At 38.0% G+C, this 15,634-nt stretch overlaps 1 protein-coding gene across 3 annotated transcripts in view; it reads left to right on the top strand.

The window, feature by feature from the left end:
• Positions 1 to 15,269, top strand: part of DOK7 (docking protein 7) — a 59,159-nt gene extending 43,890 nt beyond the window's left edge. For all 3 annotated transcript variants that reach the window (XM_032108920.1, XM_032108921.1, XM_032108922.1), the window contains 4 exons: positions 7,327 to 7,392; positions 8,459 to 8,530; positions 11,348 to 11,500; positions 13,500 to 15,269. In XM_032108920.1, the coding sequence (XP_031964811.1) occupies positions 7,327 to 7,392; positions 8,459 to 8,530; positions 11,348 to 11,500; positions 13,500 to 13,636 (428 nt within the window). In that variant the 3' untranslated portion in view covers positions 13,637 to 15,269. The remainder of the gene's footprint in view (positions 1 to 7,326; positions 7,393 to 8,458; positions 8,531 to 11,347; positions 11,501 to 13,499) is intronic.
• Positions 15,270 to 15,634: the final 365 nt, after the last annotated feature.

A 15,634-nucleotide genomic window follows, 5' to 3' on the forward strand; every position in this document is an offset into this window, starting at 1 on the left:
AGGTGGGTTTTATTGTCTGGTACACTGGGAAAATACAGTTTAAGAAAAGAACTCTTGTAGGAATAAGTATAAATGCTTAAGGCAAATGCGGCATCTAAAGCCAGTGACTGAAGTCTTTTTTATGGGGTTTCATCTCTCAAAAGTCCTAATATACTGGTACAACTTCATTCTTCAATATTACACTATTTTTCAGAATGCAAAAGAAGCTGAAGTTTTCTATGTCTCACTGCATTTTTATTGTCCTTAGATATTTCATTTTAAAGTTTTGTCTTTCATACGTGTGAAAATTTCAAGTATAATTGAACTTGGCATTGCAAAGCTTTCAAAATAATTCTGTAGCATTTGAGTCTTTAACCTAATAACTGAAGGTCCCAGGATGCTGAGCAGTCATTCACACTGTTCTATTGGACTAAAGGAACTGAATTAGAACTTCACTATGTTTCTCTGTTATGAGAGATTATAATCCATAGCTGAGAATAGCATAAAGGCACACTAACTTGAGGTAACTACTTTCAAAGCCTGTATTGTGCATATACATGGCAAGATACCCCTTCTAGCATGGGTGATCGTACAATGACCCAATACCCAGTTAGAAAATTTCCTAGTGTAGCAGTTTACTTACTCAGAAATACATTTGTTTTTTTTCTTATTTTCATTCAAATACACTGTAGAATGCAAACCCCCTCCTTCCTGGGCTACAGGTGCACAAATGTTCTATCCAATAGTTTTGCTCTTGAATGTCTCAGTTCTGTAGCAAGACATGGAATTAAACAGTCAGGGATCAACTGTTTCCATATTTTTCAGTTTATTGGTAGTGAATGTGGGTATTCTCTTTCTGCTTTTAGTTAGATATGCTGAGCAACAGACTCAGCAACTTTAGAGAAACGTGTTTCATTCTAATGGCAAACAGAAAAGTGTTCTAAATATGGCAACAATTCTAAGTTGTATTACTAGATGGAAAAAAACAAGTTGGGGTGAATCATATAATTCTGTTTTAAATAATTTGGTTGCCTTTGTTATAAATAACTTTGTAAATATTGACTGGAAAGAGAGACTGAATTAGATTACTTGAGTTTGTAGGAGGAAAATGTTCCCATTGTTATCATAGCTTTGTGCTACAGATAAAGGTAAGGGATTCTTTGGAGTTGTATGATGTGGGAATGTGTGCTCTTAAGTATAATAGACTGCATTTATAGTTATGATGGACCTCATAATACCATGACAGGATAGAGGTTCAAAAATACGATTCAGATTTCTAGATTTCTGAGACTGCTGGTTTCTGGGCACACCTGAGTTTAGTACATTTTGTGTAAGCAGTTCTCATGGGACCTGTACAGAGATTCTCATGACTGCTTGAGAAATCCTGTAGCTTGATCTAGTGGTTGCAGTTTCAGAGATATGTACGTAGGTCTTTTACTCAGGAACTGCTTACGTGCTTTGAGTTAAGGGATCATGAATAAGATGCACATTCAGTGTTGAGAGATGAAACAATAGACTGCGCATTCCTTCGCAGGATGGTGAACTGAAGAGCTTGTGATTATCTTCATTATCTTTCTGGTACTATAAACCAAAGTACTATAGGAAAAACAGGGCTGAAGCAGCTGTCTAGCAAGAGCCTCTGCCCTGAGGTTTGGATGTACATCTGTGTATGTCTGACAGGTGTGTACTTACCATGTTCTGCAGTGAGAATCCTTAATCCACCTCAAATCATCGGAAGTCCTTTACTATTCTTACATTTAGAATGTATTTCCTAGCACTGGTGCTGTTTTTCATTGTAATTTAGGCCTCTGATTTAAATATTGTTCTCCTTTCCATTCCATTGCAACAGCTTAGATAGGGAACCTCCAGCTCTTACTTATAAGGGTGCATGATTTCCTTCAAAATATTTGTATTTTCTCAGTTGAGTAGAACTCTGTCACAGCAATCCTGCTTCATGAATGATGTTTAAACCATGAGGCTGTTTTGTGTGGAGGGGAAATGCCACTATTTTTGTCCTTAGGGAAGTGCCACTATTTCTGTCCTTAACTGCCAACCCCTCTCAAATGAGCTGAGCAGTCTGAATCCCAAGACTCCTATTTAGAGAAGGGAGGCTGGGAGCTGGAATAGCTTGCAGAAGTTCTTAAGGACACTGGAGTCCCTGGAGAAGGCATTTCATGCCAGCTCTATACACCGTATTTCAGAAACTTTCATCCTGTCCCAGTTCCCGCAGGGAAGCTGGTTGCCTGGGCATTCCCAGGAGCCAGGCCCAGCCCTGAGTATTTCAACACTCAAATTAAACTTCCCTAGTGGGAGGTCTGATCTCCCTCTACCTCTGTGCCACAGGCTCTGGCTTTGCAAAAGACAGTAGTTGAATGGGCAAGTAACAAATGTGCTCCCAGGGAAGCAGTGCACGCTCATATTGCTTTTTGACTCGTAAATAATCGCTCTCCTTTTCCATTTTTCTCCTTATTCCATAGGAGCAAATTCATCAGCATTGCAACTGACACTCTTGCTCTCTGACAGCCTCTTTCCTTGCAATACCAAACCTACACAATGCTTGATGGGAAATGTTCTGAGGGGATGAATTAAGGAATAAACATAAAACAATGGTGTGGATTGGAATTCGGCTAAAATATCACCTGAATGCTGATTATGAACACTATCTCTCTATTAAATTTTTCTTAGGTAGATAGGGACTCAAGGCAGGCAGACAAAAAGAAAGAATAAAATTAAGTATACAGCAGGTGCTGAAAATGAAGTCAGCTGTCTGACAGCTTAGCTTTTATGATGGAAAAATATGCACAATTTTTGTGCATTTTAAAAAAATTTTATTGTATACCTATGCAGCCTGATACTTTTATTCCAAGCTTAGGAGTCATCTTGCAAGGAATTAATTGAGAGCAATGAGAAAGAAGAATCTGGGCCATGCTCTTGAGATTATTGTTGCTTAGATTGAAAACAACTTACAATTCTCACTTTTTTTCAGGATATGTGTTGTCAGCTCTTCAGATATAGGAAGACCAAGTGCACTCTGATATTTTTATTGAGCCAGTAAAGGACTGTGTGTTGAACAGTGTCCACCACAGATATGTCATGTCATACTTTATAGGGCTAAACACTGTAATAGAAGAGCATCACTATAATGAGAAACGGATTAATGAAACCCTGCCATAATGTGGCATGCTCTTTCTTGGTCCTGCTTTATTCTACAAGTCCACTCAAATTAATTCTGTAGGGGAAGAAATATAGGAGCTCAGAACAAGTAAGCTGATTAAAATACATACTGTATTTACAAGCTTAATGTTGGCCTTGGTGACTGTCTGAAGTACGAGGGGCCTTTTCCCGGGGGGGAAGAAAACAGTCCATAAAACAGCTATGGGGAAGCCAGGGAAGTGAATGATCCCAGTGCTGCTGCTTCATCCTCTGGGCTGAGCAGATCCAGCAGGTTCCTGTTCTCTGGATGGGGGGTGGCAGAATGTGGTAAGCCCATGCTACAGTGACTTTCTAGTTCTGTCCTTTCTGTATTCCTGATTTGCTTCCCCATGCCTTCTCTGACACTGAAGTCTGTGGAATTGACATATCCCAGCCTTCTAGAACACAAAGAACTTATTTGCACATATATTGATTACTTCAAGGTTTTTTTTAAATTTTGTTTTTGTGTGTGACCTTCATTCCTAGCCAGTGTAGATCCTGAGCTTTAGATGTGTCAAGATTTTTGAAGTAAATGTATGTAAAGCATCTTTGAGGGTGTATTTTTCAAAAAACCCCAGACACTGAATTTCCTGCCACAGGAAAATGGTAATAATTCTAGCTTAACACTTTTGCATTTTTATGCATAGGAGGCTGGACTGGAATGGCCCACAGTATGGGAAGATGAATAATAGATAGAGGTAGTTAGATCCTCTGTTATTTTTTGCGCAGACTAAATAGATATCTTTGAGGAGCAATATTTGAACAGTGAGCTTGAATGCATTTCTAATTTTGAGTGATTCTACCACTTTTAAAGTTGTCTGTGAAAGATACAAGAGGCATTTCTGAATATGGTGAAATCTGTAGAGCAAGTAAGTGTTTTTAAGTATCCCCTTCAGCTTTTATGCCTTGCAGATAATGCTATTTGTATAGTAGAAAATATATGAAATTACTTTGAAAATTGAAGAGAACATGCAGGGAAGTTTCATATGGCAAATATACAGCACTGGAAGTCTCCTATTACATTTGCATGAAACAACCTCCTGGTGTACTTGCTGTATTTCTCCTGTCAATCAGTCGCTTTAGCCTTTGGATGCTCTATCAGGCAAGGTATTTGTTTTCAAAGGAGGAGGTGGGAATGCTGCTTGGCTGAGTGGGTCAAAGTTCTTCATAATAAAGGTAGTTTTAATTCAACAGGAAGTGGGAATTTATCACAGAATGTGGTGTTTTCTTCTGTCCTGACTCCTTGTCAGGAAATTTAACAGCCCAGACTGAAGAGTTTGTGACCTACCCCTTGAAGGCAGAGTAGAGGCTGGGCAGTGAGAAGTGATCACTTGGTAAATGCAGCACAGTGTTATGTGTGTCTCCTCATGGTCATGTAATAATAAGTTGCAAGATTTGAAAACATAAACTGTCTGGGCTCAGTTTATAGTTTATATTCCATCTTCCCTCTGTTTTATTATTTGTTTTCCTTGGCTCTTTCTTGTAGAACATGTGCTGTTAACTCCTTAATTTTGAAGGGTGAGCATAAAGCAATGACTGTAAAGTTAGAAAAATATTTCAAATAGTAGTTGTCTTCACTGAGCTACATTAAACTTTTGAGTCTAATCATATGTAGGAATGCCAAATATCCTGCAGATTTTTTTATTTTGACACATTTTGAATACCTTCTTCCTCTTAGATGTTGAGGAAAATAGAAGAGAACTCTCTTGATGAGATACTCAGTTCTGACAAAGACTTGAGCGAGTTAGCCACACAGAACTGGATGGCAGGGGAAACTGAAAAAAAAATATTCTTAACAATCCCTTGTACAAAGAAAAGAATGATGGAAGGGAGCATCTGTCTCCTGCTGGATACTTTATTTGCTCAGAAATTTATCTTGCTAACTTGCTTTTTCCATTCCTGCGTTATCCTAGAATTCCTAAATAAGAAACAAACCAGTTGATACACCAGCTGAAAAGTAGAAGGAAGAAAATATCTACGTTGATCTCTATTGACACATGTTTGTATGATGCAGTTCAAAGCTTCAAAAAATTCCCTGAGAGATTTGACTATGTAAATATTTGTTAGTTGCCAGATTTGAAAATGAGGAAAATGCAACAGGTCAAATCCTGAAACACTAACATAGTTCTTTTAAATAAGCTCTGGATGGGAAAACTTTGGCCATAAATGGATTGGAATATCTTATTGTTTTAAATCTCCTTTCCTGTCCTGGGTGTTCTTCACAAGTCCTAAAAATGTTACTTAAAAATCCATATTTCCTCTGGAATAATTTCTGCTGAATTGCAATAAGTTTTTGAGGGAATAAAAAACCCAACCCCACATTAATTCTGTGATGAAGCTAGAATTAGCATAAGGCTGTAATCTTTCTTCAAAGTAAGGTGAGGCTTTTGGTTTCATAAAACATATTCTGATGTTCTTAATGCAGAGACAGGATGCACTGATGTGAGAGAAAGGAAGATCAGTTACAGTGAAAATATAAGTAAATCAGCTAGCCTGGGGCTGTCCTATTTTTGCATTTATTTTTATCAGCAGTCTTGCTAAAAACAAAATTTCAAATAACATTTCAAATAACATTGTTAAGTCCTCACCAGAGTATGTAAATGTTTCTACAATCTGATCTCATTAGTTAAAATACAAAATCAGATTCTCAGTATGGCGTACTTTAAAATTGAATTTTGTAGCCTTGGATTACCATATATATGCTTTCATGTACATAAAGACAACAAACTAAAGGTTTTAGTTCAGTTGTGCCCTTCTGAATTAGTTTCTTATTATTGTTTTAATCCATTGTCCTCATTAAGTGAAATAATGAGTGGTTTTTTAGGTTTATTTTATAAAACTGTAGGATTAATTTTACAAGCTTGGAAACCATTAGATTTAGAAATAAAATTGTATGTGTACTTTATACAGGAAAAAAAAAAAAGAAGTTGCCATTTTCTTTAGATTCCCAGGCCACGCAGTTTTCTTAGATATTTCAGAATATTTATCTTACAGAATTTCTTCATGTTGCATAAGAGCTATGGTAATTTTTGGACGCTATTTTAAAAACAATTTGCAGAGCAGTGTCTCACCTGCTCAGAGACTATTCATCAGTTTAGAAGAGTGTTAATTTTATATGTGAATCCCAGCAGCCTGCAGCACATGGCAGAGCCGCCCTGTCACCAGTGGCAGGGTTACTCATACACTCAGCCTCCCACCTGATTCCTGTTCAGTTCCATCCACTGCACAAGAAGTTCCCTCACAATTATTCATGCGAGGAAGTAAATGCCACTCAACTCGATTGAGGTGCCCACAGTGACAGCATGAGAGAGAAGAGATTCAGGGCTGGATGGGGTGATGTAACCCAGCACCCAACAGGTGGAGATGATGCTGATGAGTTTGCTGGTTAAAGAAGGAATGTGTGTGTGCAGACAAGCCACACTGCATGGGTACCACCATGCAGATTTCTGAGTTGATAGCTCTTGTTTCTTCAAATTTCCCAAATACAGCTGCCTGCTGGCCTGAGTCAGGCTGGGGAAGGGAGACTGGCTGTGCCATCTGGTGTATCCAAGGTGAAGCTCTCCTGGCAGGAACACTGGGAGCATGTTTCACAAGAATGTGCTGTGACCTGGATTCAATCCCCATGGAAGCCAGATACCTCATGTTCCCTTGCCACTGGCCCAGTGTATCCATGTCTAAACATGGGTGGTGGACTGCTGAAGTGTGGCACAGCTTTCTCATTCACTTAGATAGGTTTTGGAGCCAGTCTGATCAGATTTTAATGAACTCTTTAAACTTTGTTGTTGCTAAAGCTACGTTATGGATTGCAAAGGCAACTCCCCACTCAATTCATGTTGCCATTTTACTTCTTAGCTCAGGACAGCTTTCCCTGTGGGGAAGGTAGTACTCACCAAAAACAGGGAGGGACAGCATCCTTAGATTTTATAGAAGGCATCCTTTCTTTCTGAAGAAAGAAAACAACACAATTAGATTTTAATGCCACAAACTCAGGATAAAGAATTTAGCAAAAACTGGAAAAAAAAAAAAGCCTGAATGAAGAACAATGACTTGTAATTTTTAGTGTTTTGTTTTGTTTTTTTCTAGATGTTTCAGAAACATCTATTAAAAATGAAACAGGTATTTAGATTCAATGTGAATCTCTGTCTTTGAAAACAGGTGGTGCTTCTGTCATGGCAGCTTCTGGGTCTTTGAAAGTGTATAGAGGGCACAGTCTCCAAGCTGGTAAGTAAAAGTGATTATGAGGTATGTGTGTGGATGCAAATTGAAACTAGTTTAAACTTAAATTATTTTAAACTTCAGAAAATATTAAAGGTAATGCATGATTTGCTTCCCTACTGTAAGTCTTATGTATTTCTTTGGGTTTTTTGCTTTGAGGAGTTTTTGTCAGAAAGGCATTGACAGATGGGATAAGTTTAGAAGAGGCAGTGACAGATAAGTGACAGAGTATAAGCAGTAATCTTATTCACAACAGTAAAATCTGCCATCACTTTAACAAAGGGCACCCACCAAAAAAAATTCATCTCAGGCCATGAGAAATCCTGTACCCTAATAATAATATGCTGGGAAAAACACCCACCACATTTAAATATACTTCTTCATGATAATGGAGGAAAAAAACACTGCCAGCAGATAGAATTATGTGTGTTTGTAATTCAAAATTAATTGTAATGCTTTCATTCTGTGGACACAGCATTTTTGATTGCCTGGTTTGAACTGGGGTGGAGTCTGAGATCGTGAAGAAATGCGGGCATCTTTTTTCAGCTTCGTGCTGGGGAAAGACCGATGATGTTGTACAGCCTGGCTTCTTTTAAAGATGGTGATTTGCACTTGGAAAGCAAAGTTGCCTTTGTAAGGGCTAGCTTAAGCATTTTCTATGGTTTTTCAGAAATCAAGAAGTTATCCGTCATGCTGGAGGTGGAATTTTAACAAGAATGTTCCAGATGCTCCCAAGATCACCCACGCATTGCTCCCTGATTCATGCATTCAAGATAGTTCTGCTCCCACATTCATGTACAGCAAAATGCACTGTTGATTTCAGTGTCCTTCAGTGTGAACAGTTGTAAAAGTGTCCTAAAGTTTATTTCCTTGGTGTTATTACGCTCACGAGGAAATGCTGACATCACTATTACTGAACAGTCAGCACTAGCCACTGTTTATGCTTTCTGAGATTATTCTGTATGATTGTTTAGTTTAGAAGGTTACAAGTCAAAACCAGAAAAGCATGTGCTTTGATTATATTGTACAGATTTATAAGTCCAAAGCCATTAACAGTGTTCCTGCATTCTAGGTCCTAAAGGGGGGTATGAGATGCTAACACTTCCTTCAGAACCTGGAACTCCAACTAGCTCTGAGGAACCTGGTAAGATTTTTGCATCAGAGGTCACTAAAGGTTTCTTTTTCCTTTTCCTTTTCCTTTTTTTTTTTTTTTTTTTTTTAATTGTTGAGATCTCTTCTAAGTGTTATTTTTGAAGTGTTGCCCTTTGAACATGTCAGCTTTACGTGCACACTCACGCACACACACATATCTTTTATTTATAGTGCTGATTTTCTTTCTGTGTTATTTATTGTTCATTTCTGAGAATGGTGCCTATATTGGGTAGAAAATATGAATAACTAACACTTGCTGAAAAAAAGGCTGCAACAGCAGTTTCAAATATAACTTTCTCCTTCCCTCTCCAATTACAGTCTTTTCCTTTCTTTGTCCCCTCAGTTGAGGGCCACTGAATTTTCACTTTTACTCTTTTCCTGTTATTTGCTTAACTATCTCTTTTGATTCCTACATTTTCCCCTGTTCTCTTCAAGCAATCGTGATATTCTACCAATTTTTTCAGAATGTTGTAACCATACATTGTTGTCTGTTTTTCTCTCAAATCCTCCTTTCATAATGTTCTCAAATACTGGCCCTCTGACCCCTCTTGGAAGCATCTCCTGCCTCTATCCACCCATAAGGGATTGCTGAAAGAACTGTCCATGGCTCTCTCACTGCACCATGTCTTCATTAGTAGGAACTTTTGACTGTTGTGTGCTTTTTAAATAAACCCTTCTCTTCACACAAATATAGGGCAATTTTCAATATCTAATAAGGGTTTGGGTTTTTTGTTTGTTTGGTTGGTTTTTTTAAGGAAAAATGAAAACCCAAGTATTCCTCTGTTTACAAAGAAAGCACAATTTCTATTGGGACAGCACTGACTGAACAACAGAAGACTTTTCCTTTCCTTCCATTCCAGTTCGCCCAACTTTATCCTTGTTTCCTTGTTTTTTTTCCTACTTCCTCCCTTTGAGAAGAATATTTGACTGTTGTGAGGTTTTGGGTTTTTTTTCTGTGTGTTTCTTAAGCTTTTCTTGCACAAAGCCCTACCGATTCTCCATGTGTGGTTTTTCAGTTCTCAGGAAAATCACTTGGCTTGTTTGCATCAGGTATGATGTTCAGCTTCCTTAAACCTGTCAGCTGTTTAGTTCTATAGGGAAGCTTACTAGTTTTCATGCTAGCTAACTTTGAGGATGCTTCACTTACACTTCTGTTACATCACTTTAACAGCAAACAGAAAGACTTCAAAAATTATCTTTTCCTTCATGACTGTTCGTGACTCTGTACTTAAGATTGTCACCTGCTTGCAACTTCTCACTATTTGTGATGCAGATTTTCAGTGCTATGATTTTACCGAGTCCCTTCTTGCTCAGTCAGGCCAAATTCCTTTGAAATACTTTGGACACAACAATTGAAAATAATTTCTGAGAATGATGTTTGATGAAAATATAAAAATCCCTTCTGCATTTGATTCTGCATTGATTCTGTAATTTTGTTCCTGTTCTTGCTTTGCAACAACAACTTGAAATCTGACTGTCAGAGAAATATTTGTATACTTTGTGGGTGTTCCGATGTTTTCTTTATAAAAATCTGTGAGAAAATTGGCCAAATTTCCAGTCTTTTCAATTTTTAGACTGTATAGTAGACTCCTTTGATTTAAACAGCTTAAGCCTGGGGAGATTCCATTATCCTGGAACATGCCCTTACTGTTACCTAACGTTGTGTAAGTTATCTCTGCTATTCATAATACTTCCAGGAAAATGAAAAAGTTTCCCTCAATTGTTTAATCACTACTGCTGTTGTCTGGATATAAGAAGTCATTCTTCCCTATGCTCTAAAATGCCTTGATACCCTACTGCCTCTATATTCACATCTCAATACTGTCTAAATGGGCAAAAAGGAAAAGCAGCAGTTTGGACAAAAAAAGATTTGGTACGAGTTCTTTGTGGGGACAAGGAAGAGCTAAATAGGAGAACTTAATGAAAAAGGAGAACCTCAAAGTGATACCATTTTTCCTCTGCACTCTTCTGTTTCAAACTGAAGAGGAGAAAGTGTTCAGTGGTAAGGACTCCAGCTGGACTGAACAGACAGACAAGATTAGCATAATTGAAAGTAGGGCTAGATGACGTCTTGAGAATTAAACCAGTAGACAAAAAAAGTTGTTTTTAAGTCAAAATCATTTCATAGGAACTGTTTCCTAGTCAGTGTTATTCTGTGTCTTTTTTTTAGAGATTTCTAGAAAACTCTGTGGGATTTCCTCTAGTGTTCTTATGATCTTCACTATTTAGAAGGGTTTTCCCACTATTTTTTTTTTACCTGCAATGAAAGTCCTTTAATACTTTGTTGTCCCCACTTGTCATCATTCTTATCTTTTTCAATTCTGCACAGGGAACCTGTCAATGTTGTCTCCTCAAGTTTGCTTTCCCTTTGCTTGGAACAGCTCTTCAGTCCCTGTTTTCAGGACATGCTTTAGGAGCCCCTGCTGATTCTGCTTTCCCTCTTGCAGATGATACAATAGTTCACATCTTCCTAGAACAAATTACCTCATATAAAGCTTTACTAACCTAAGGTAGAGCTGGAAGCCTTGTGAGGCAGTCCTGCTGCTGGAAATGTCTGCAGAGTGTTTGCTTTCTGCTACAACACAGCAAGATCCCTGTCTGTGGTCTATGGTCTTCTGCATAGATCCTGACTTGATCAGTGTTTCAGGATATTTTAAGTAGAAATTTTAGTCTTGTCATGTCCCATCTACCACTGAGGAATGTCCTGTTTGTCAAGCAGAGTTATTGCTGCTCAGTGTTTGCTTTCAGTGTCTCTGTATGAACTGGATCATTGCAAACAGCACCTGTTGTAACATGTTATTTATTTCAGAAGGGGCAGTAGGTTATTCAGCTGATATCCCTACACCAGATCGACCCCACAGTGAGACAGCCACCTATGTTAATATTCCTGTCAGCCCTACTTCCAAAAAACAGCTTCACTACATGGAACTGGAACTTCAAGAATCTAGCACAAGCATAAGAGGTAAGGAAGTCTATGATACTTTTTAAACAGCAAAGGATATGCAGAATGTGTGGGGTATGGGGAGTCATAATTTCATATAAGGAGCAGATGAGGGAGCTGGGGATGTTCAGCCTGGAGAAAAGGAGGCTCAGGAGGGACCTTATCTCTCTTACAATCGCCTGAATGAAGGTTGTAGTCAAGTGGGGGTTGGCCTCTTCTCCCAGGCAGCAGTGACAGGAGGGGACATGGCCTCAAGCTGCCCAAGGGGAGGTTCAGGTTGGATATCAGGAAGAATTTCTTCACTGAAAGGGTGGTCAGGCATTGGAACAGGCTGCCCAGGGAAGTGATGGAGTCGTCATTCCTGGAACTGTTCAAGAAACGACTGGACATGGCACTTAGTGCTGTGCTTTAGTTGATGGTAGTGTTTGGTCAAAATTTGGACTCAGTGATCTTGGAGGTCTTTTCCAACCTGAATGTTTCAATGATTTACCCACAGGCCTTTGCTAACAGAAGAGTTGAACCCTGGGATGTTTGTGAGGCAGTTCTTTTAACTGGCATCTCTTCTTGAAAAAGATTTTTGAGTAATGAAGTTCTATAAGATGTTGCATCCCTTTGACAGGTGATTGTATGTGCACTCATTCTAAAGTGAACACTTCAAACTCTGGAATTTGAAAGACAGTAATCTGCTTGTGTTCTCAAGATTTTCATTGCATATTAGGACTACACTTACCTCATTTTTCTTTCTTGGCTTCAGAAACAGGGCTGTGGGTGTAGGTGTACAGGGCTTGCTCCTGAAGACACTGGCTCTGGAGCCGTGCAGCAAATGAATCAGAGCAGAACACAGTGTTCTTCTATCTGCTCTCCACGAGGGCGTGTGAAAGTGCTGCAGAGAGAATGCCAGCCCAATTATTTATTTATTTATTTATTTTTAAAATTCTTTTGTTTAGATTAGATATTTTACATCTAATGCTTAACTTGGGCAATTAACACATAAGCATGCAATAGATCTGCCATGTCTTGTCATTTAGAGATGCAGTCCTTGCTACAGAAAGCCCCTCATCAGAATCTGGCATTTAATTGCTTGCATCTGATATTGATAGGTTTTCCATCTATAGTTCCCAGCTATAATAATTTTAATTTTTATACTTCTAATTTCAGCAATTTTATTAACTTTGAAATGCTAGCACTTTTCCTGTTGGGTTTTTTTAATGTTTTTATGGTTTTCATTAAGTAATTCTACGCTTCTCCCAGACCTTAATGTAGCTCTCTTTACAACATCTTGTTGAAATGTAAAAGCAATATTTTCTCTTAATTTTAAAGACAATGAACCAAAGCATTAAAAATGAAGAGTTAAATGCTATAAATTTTCCTAAATGTCAACTACCTTCCCAATCTCGAATTGTGGAACTTTAAAGGTGCCTTTAATGACCAAAAATATATATATTTTTTTCATATTAAAATTTTCCCAGCCTCTAGCCTTATGGAAGTATTTTACTCCTGAACAGACTGAGCAGCTTTTGTCTCCCCTATTGCCAAGAAAAATGAGCTAATGTCATTCTGTGTGAGGCTGAAGGTGGTTGCTCTGGTAAACAGTCACAGGGTGCCTAATCCAGACAAAGAAGAACACTGCCAGCTGCCATAAGTGTTTTCTGTTCAAATACCAGATGTTGTTCATTTCCTGATCCATAGCTTGGTGAGGAAGCCTCCCAAAAGTGGGAGAGCCAAGTTCAATTTTGTCATTGACTGGGAGTAACAGCGGTGGAGATTCGAACCTGGGTCAGAAATGCAAGTGGTTCACTTGCTTATTTGAAGAAAACCTGACAACTAAAATATGTAGATAACAAAGCTTTTGAGGTGTTTTGTTTTAGTTGTGGTTATCATCTTACTCCCTTTATATGGCTTGCTATAAGACCAGACCAGGATCATCCAGGAAATCTGTGGAAGAAGTTTCACAACAGCTTGTTTATTCAGGAATACATGAAGGTTGTAGTCTTTTACAGGATTCCATTTGGTGTTTCAGGGGGTGGATCATCCCGATATGCCCAGATTGACATTGCAGCCACCGAGACAGCCCACAAAGTGGGGACGCAGCACGCGCAGTGCCGTGAGGAACGCCTGCAGGAGCTGGAGCAGAAGAGGAAAGGAGCTCAGCAGTGACCTGTCTAGGAAAGAACTTTGTGCTTACCACAAATTGATACTAACTCATCTTCCAAAAGATTAACATTTATTATAAAAAACACTCACACAAAAGCTGCCATTGCTTCTTGCAGTTATACCAGATTCATTCCGATATCTTGATTCCTAATTGGAAAGCTGGTAGCATGAGGGGTGTGTTTGGTCTTTCCTTTTATTTTAATTTGGTTGTAAAGTCCAGATTTTTTGTCATATGCAATGACAGATTAAGTTACCTTTTTCTATAATTCTAAAATCATGGAGAACCTGGAACCAATTTCAGTGTTTATTGAATGGTGGCATTTTCTTTGAAAATAAAGAACTTGAATGTCTGTAGATAAGGGAATGTGTGTGTGGTAAGTGTACACATGTTTGCATATGTCTGTATGTAAGCACACATTACTGATAAAATATATGTATATATCTGAGTGTATAAAATACATAAAACTTCTCTTAATATATTAATGGACTCTTACAAAAGCAAGAAAATTCAGTGCCTGCTTTTTTTGCAGGTACAGTTTTGTCCAATTTATATGCTTATTTATGGACATGCTCAACTATACCTAAGGATAATTCAGTTTTATACCTCACTGAGTCCTGCAGCTTTGGCTAAAGTTGCTCAGATTTAAAAGCTGTAGTGTCAGGGATGCACATAAGTATGCAAACAGACAAGAGCACACAAACAAGTTATTTAATTATGTCTATAAACCACAATAATGTGAAGGGGCCTTTGGGTGCTTCTATTCTTAAAAAGCCTAGGTCAAACCATGAGTTCGATTTTGTAGTTGCTGGGTATCTGTAATTTTTAGCAATTTTCTGGAGCTGAACATATGTATCACTTTGAAAATCAGGTCTCAGTTTTCTCACACAGCGTATTTTAAAACCAAAGTATTCAAAAGAAACATTCGCTTTTGAAAATAGTCTTTATATCAAGAAAACTATTCCTAATGTAAAACCAGCATCCTTAAATCTAAAACTTTATTGAATAATTCTCTGCTGTCCCTAAGTAGCATAAGACCAGTTCTGTGTAAGAGGATGGTGTTTCCAGAGATGCTACAGGATTGACGCACAACAGGATGTTATTGTGTAAAACAGGTTTAACCATGAGTCTGCCACCTCTTGCTTTTGTGCAGTGAGATTTTATGATTCAAAACTTAGTTTCCCATGTTGTGTTGTCTGTTTAATTCTTCTGTTCTTTTTATTTGTCCTCATATAAAATGTCATTTAAATAAAATATTATATAAAATGTTACGGCAGTGACACTAAACTAAAAAGGAAATGTACTCATGAAGAAAACAAATTTTTCCTGATAACATATCAGCTTTGGCTTCCAGAAGTTGCCAGGAGTAACATCTTGGGTGTTATGATTTTTTGATTGTGTCCTCTTAAGATCCAATATCACAGCCAAATTCTGTTCTCTAGGTATGCATTATAATTTATATTGGTGAGTGGAAGTTTTGTGCCAGTGAGGGTTTCACTAAGTGGCTTTGAATGGGAGGTGGGGTTTTGTTTTTGAGGCAGAATTTAACCTATAAATTTATTTGAATGTAGCCTCAATACTAATATAAAATATCAGAAATCTCTCAAATAAAAAAATAATGTGTTTGAGAGTTGACAATTGCAATTCTTATCTGTCTTGTGTTCAGATGTATTTTTCTGTGGAACCACCTAGCATATTTCTGAAGGGAAATGAGGTATTTCTTATGAGATTCTAAGTTTAAAAGATTTTTCTTTGACAAGTGGACAGTGGTGATCTGCTTTGTAAACACATGTTCAGTACAACTGGACTGGGCTTGGCTTCCTGGGACCAGGTTTATCTGACTGAACTGTTCTTCAGTCAAGGATTCTCCACCAGTGGACTTGCAAAGTTAAATCTGTTATGTGACTATGCAGTATTTAAAATGAGCATAGCTTCCCTGCATGCATTGAAATGCAGTGTTTTCCGTGACAAAGTATAATGAAACTACAATATTTCTATTGTAA

This window comes from Corvus moneduloides, chromosome 5 (assembly GCF_009650955.1).
Source record: "Corvus moneduloides isolate bCorMon1 chromosome 5, bCorMon1.pri, whole genome shotgun sequence".
Taxonomy (NCBI): Eukaryota; Metazoa; Chordata; class Aves; order Passeriformes; family Corvidae; genus Corvus; species Corvus moneduloides.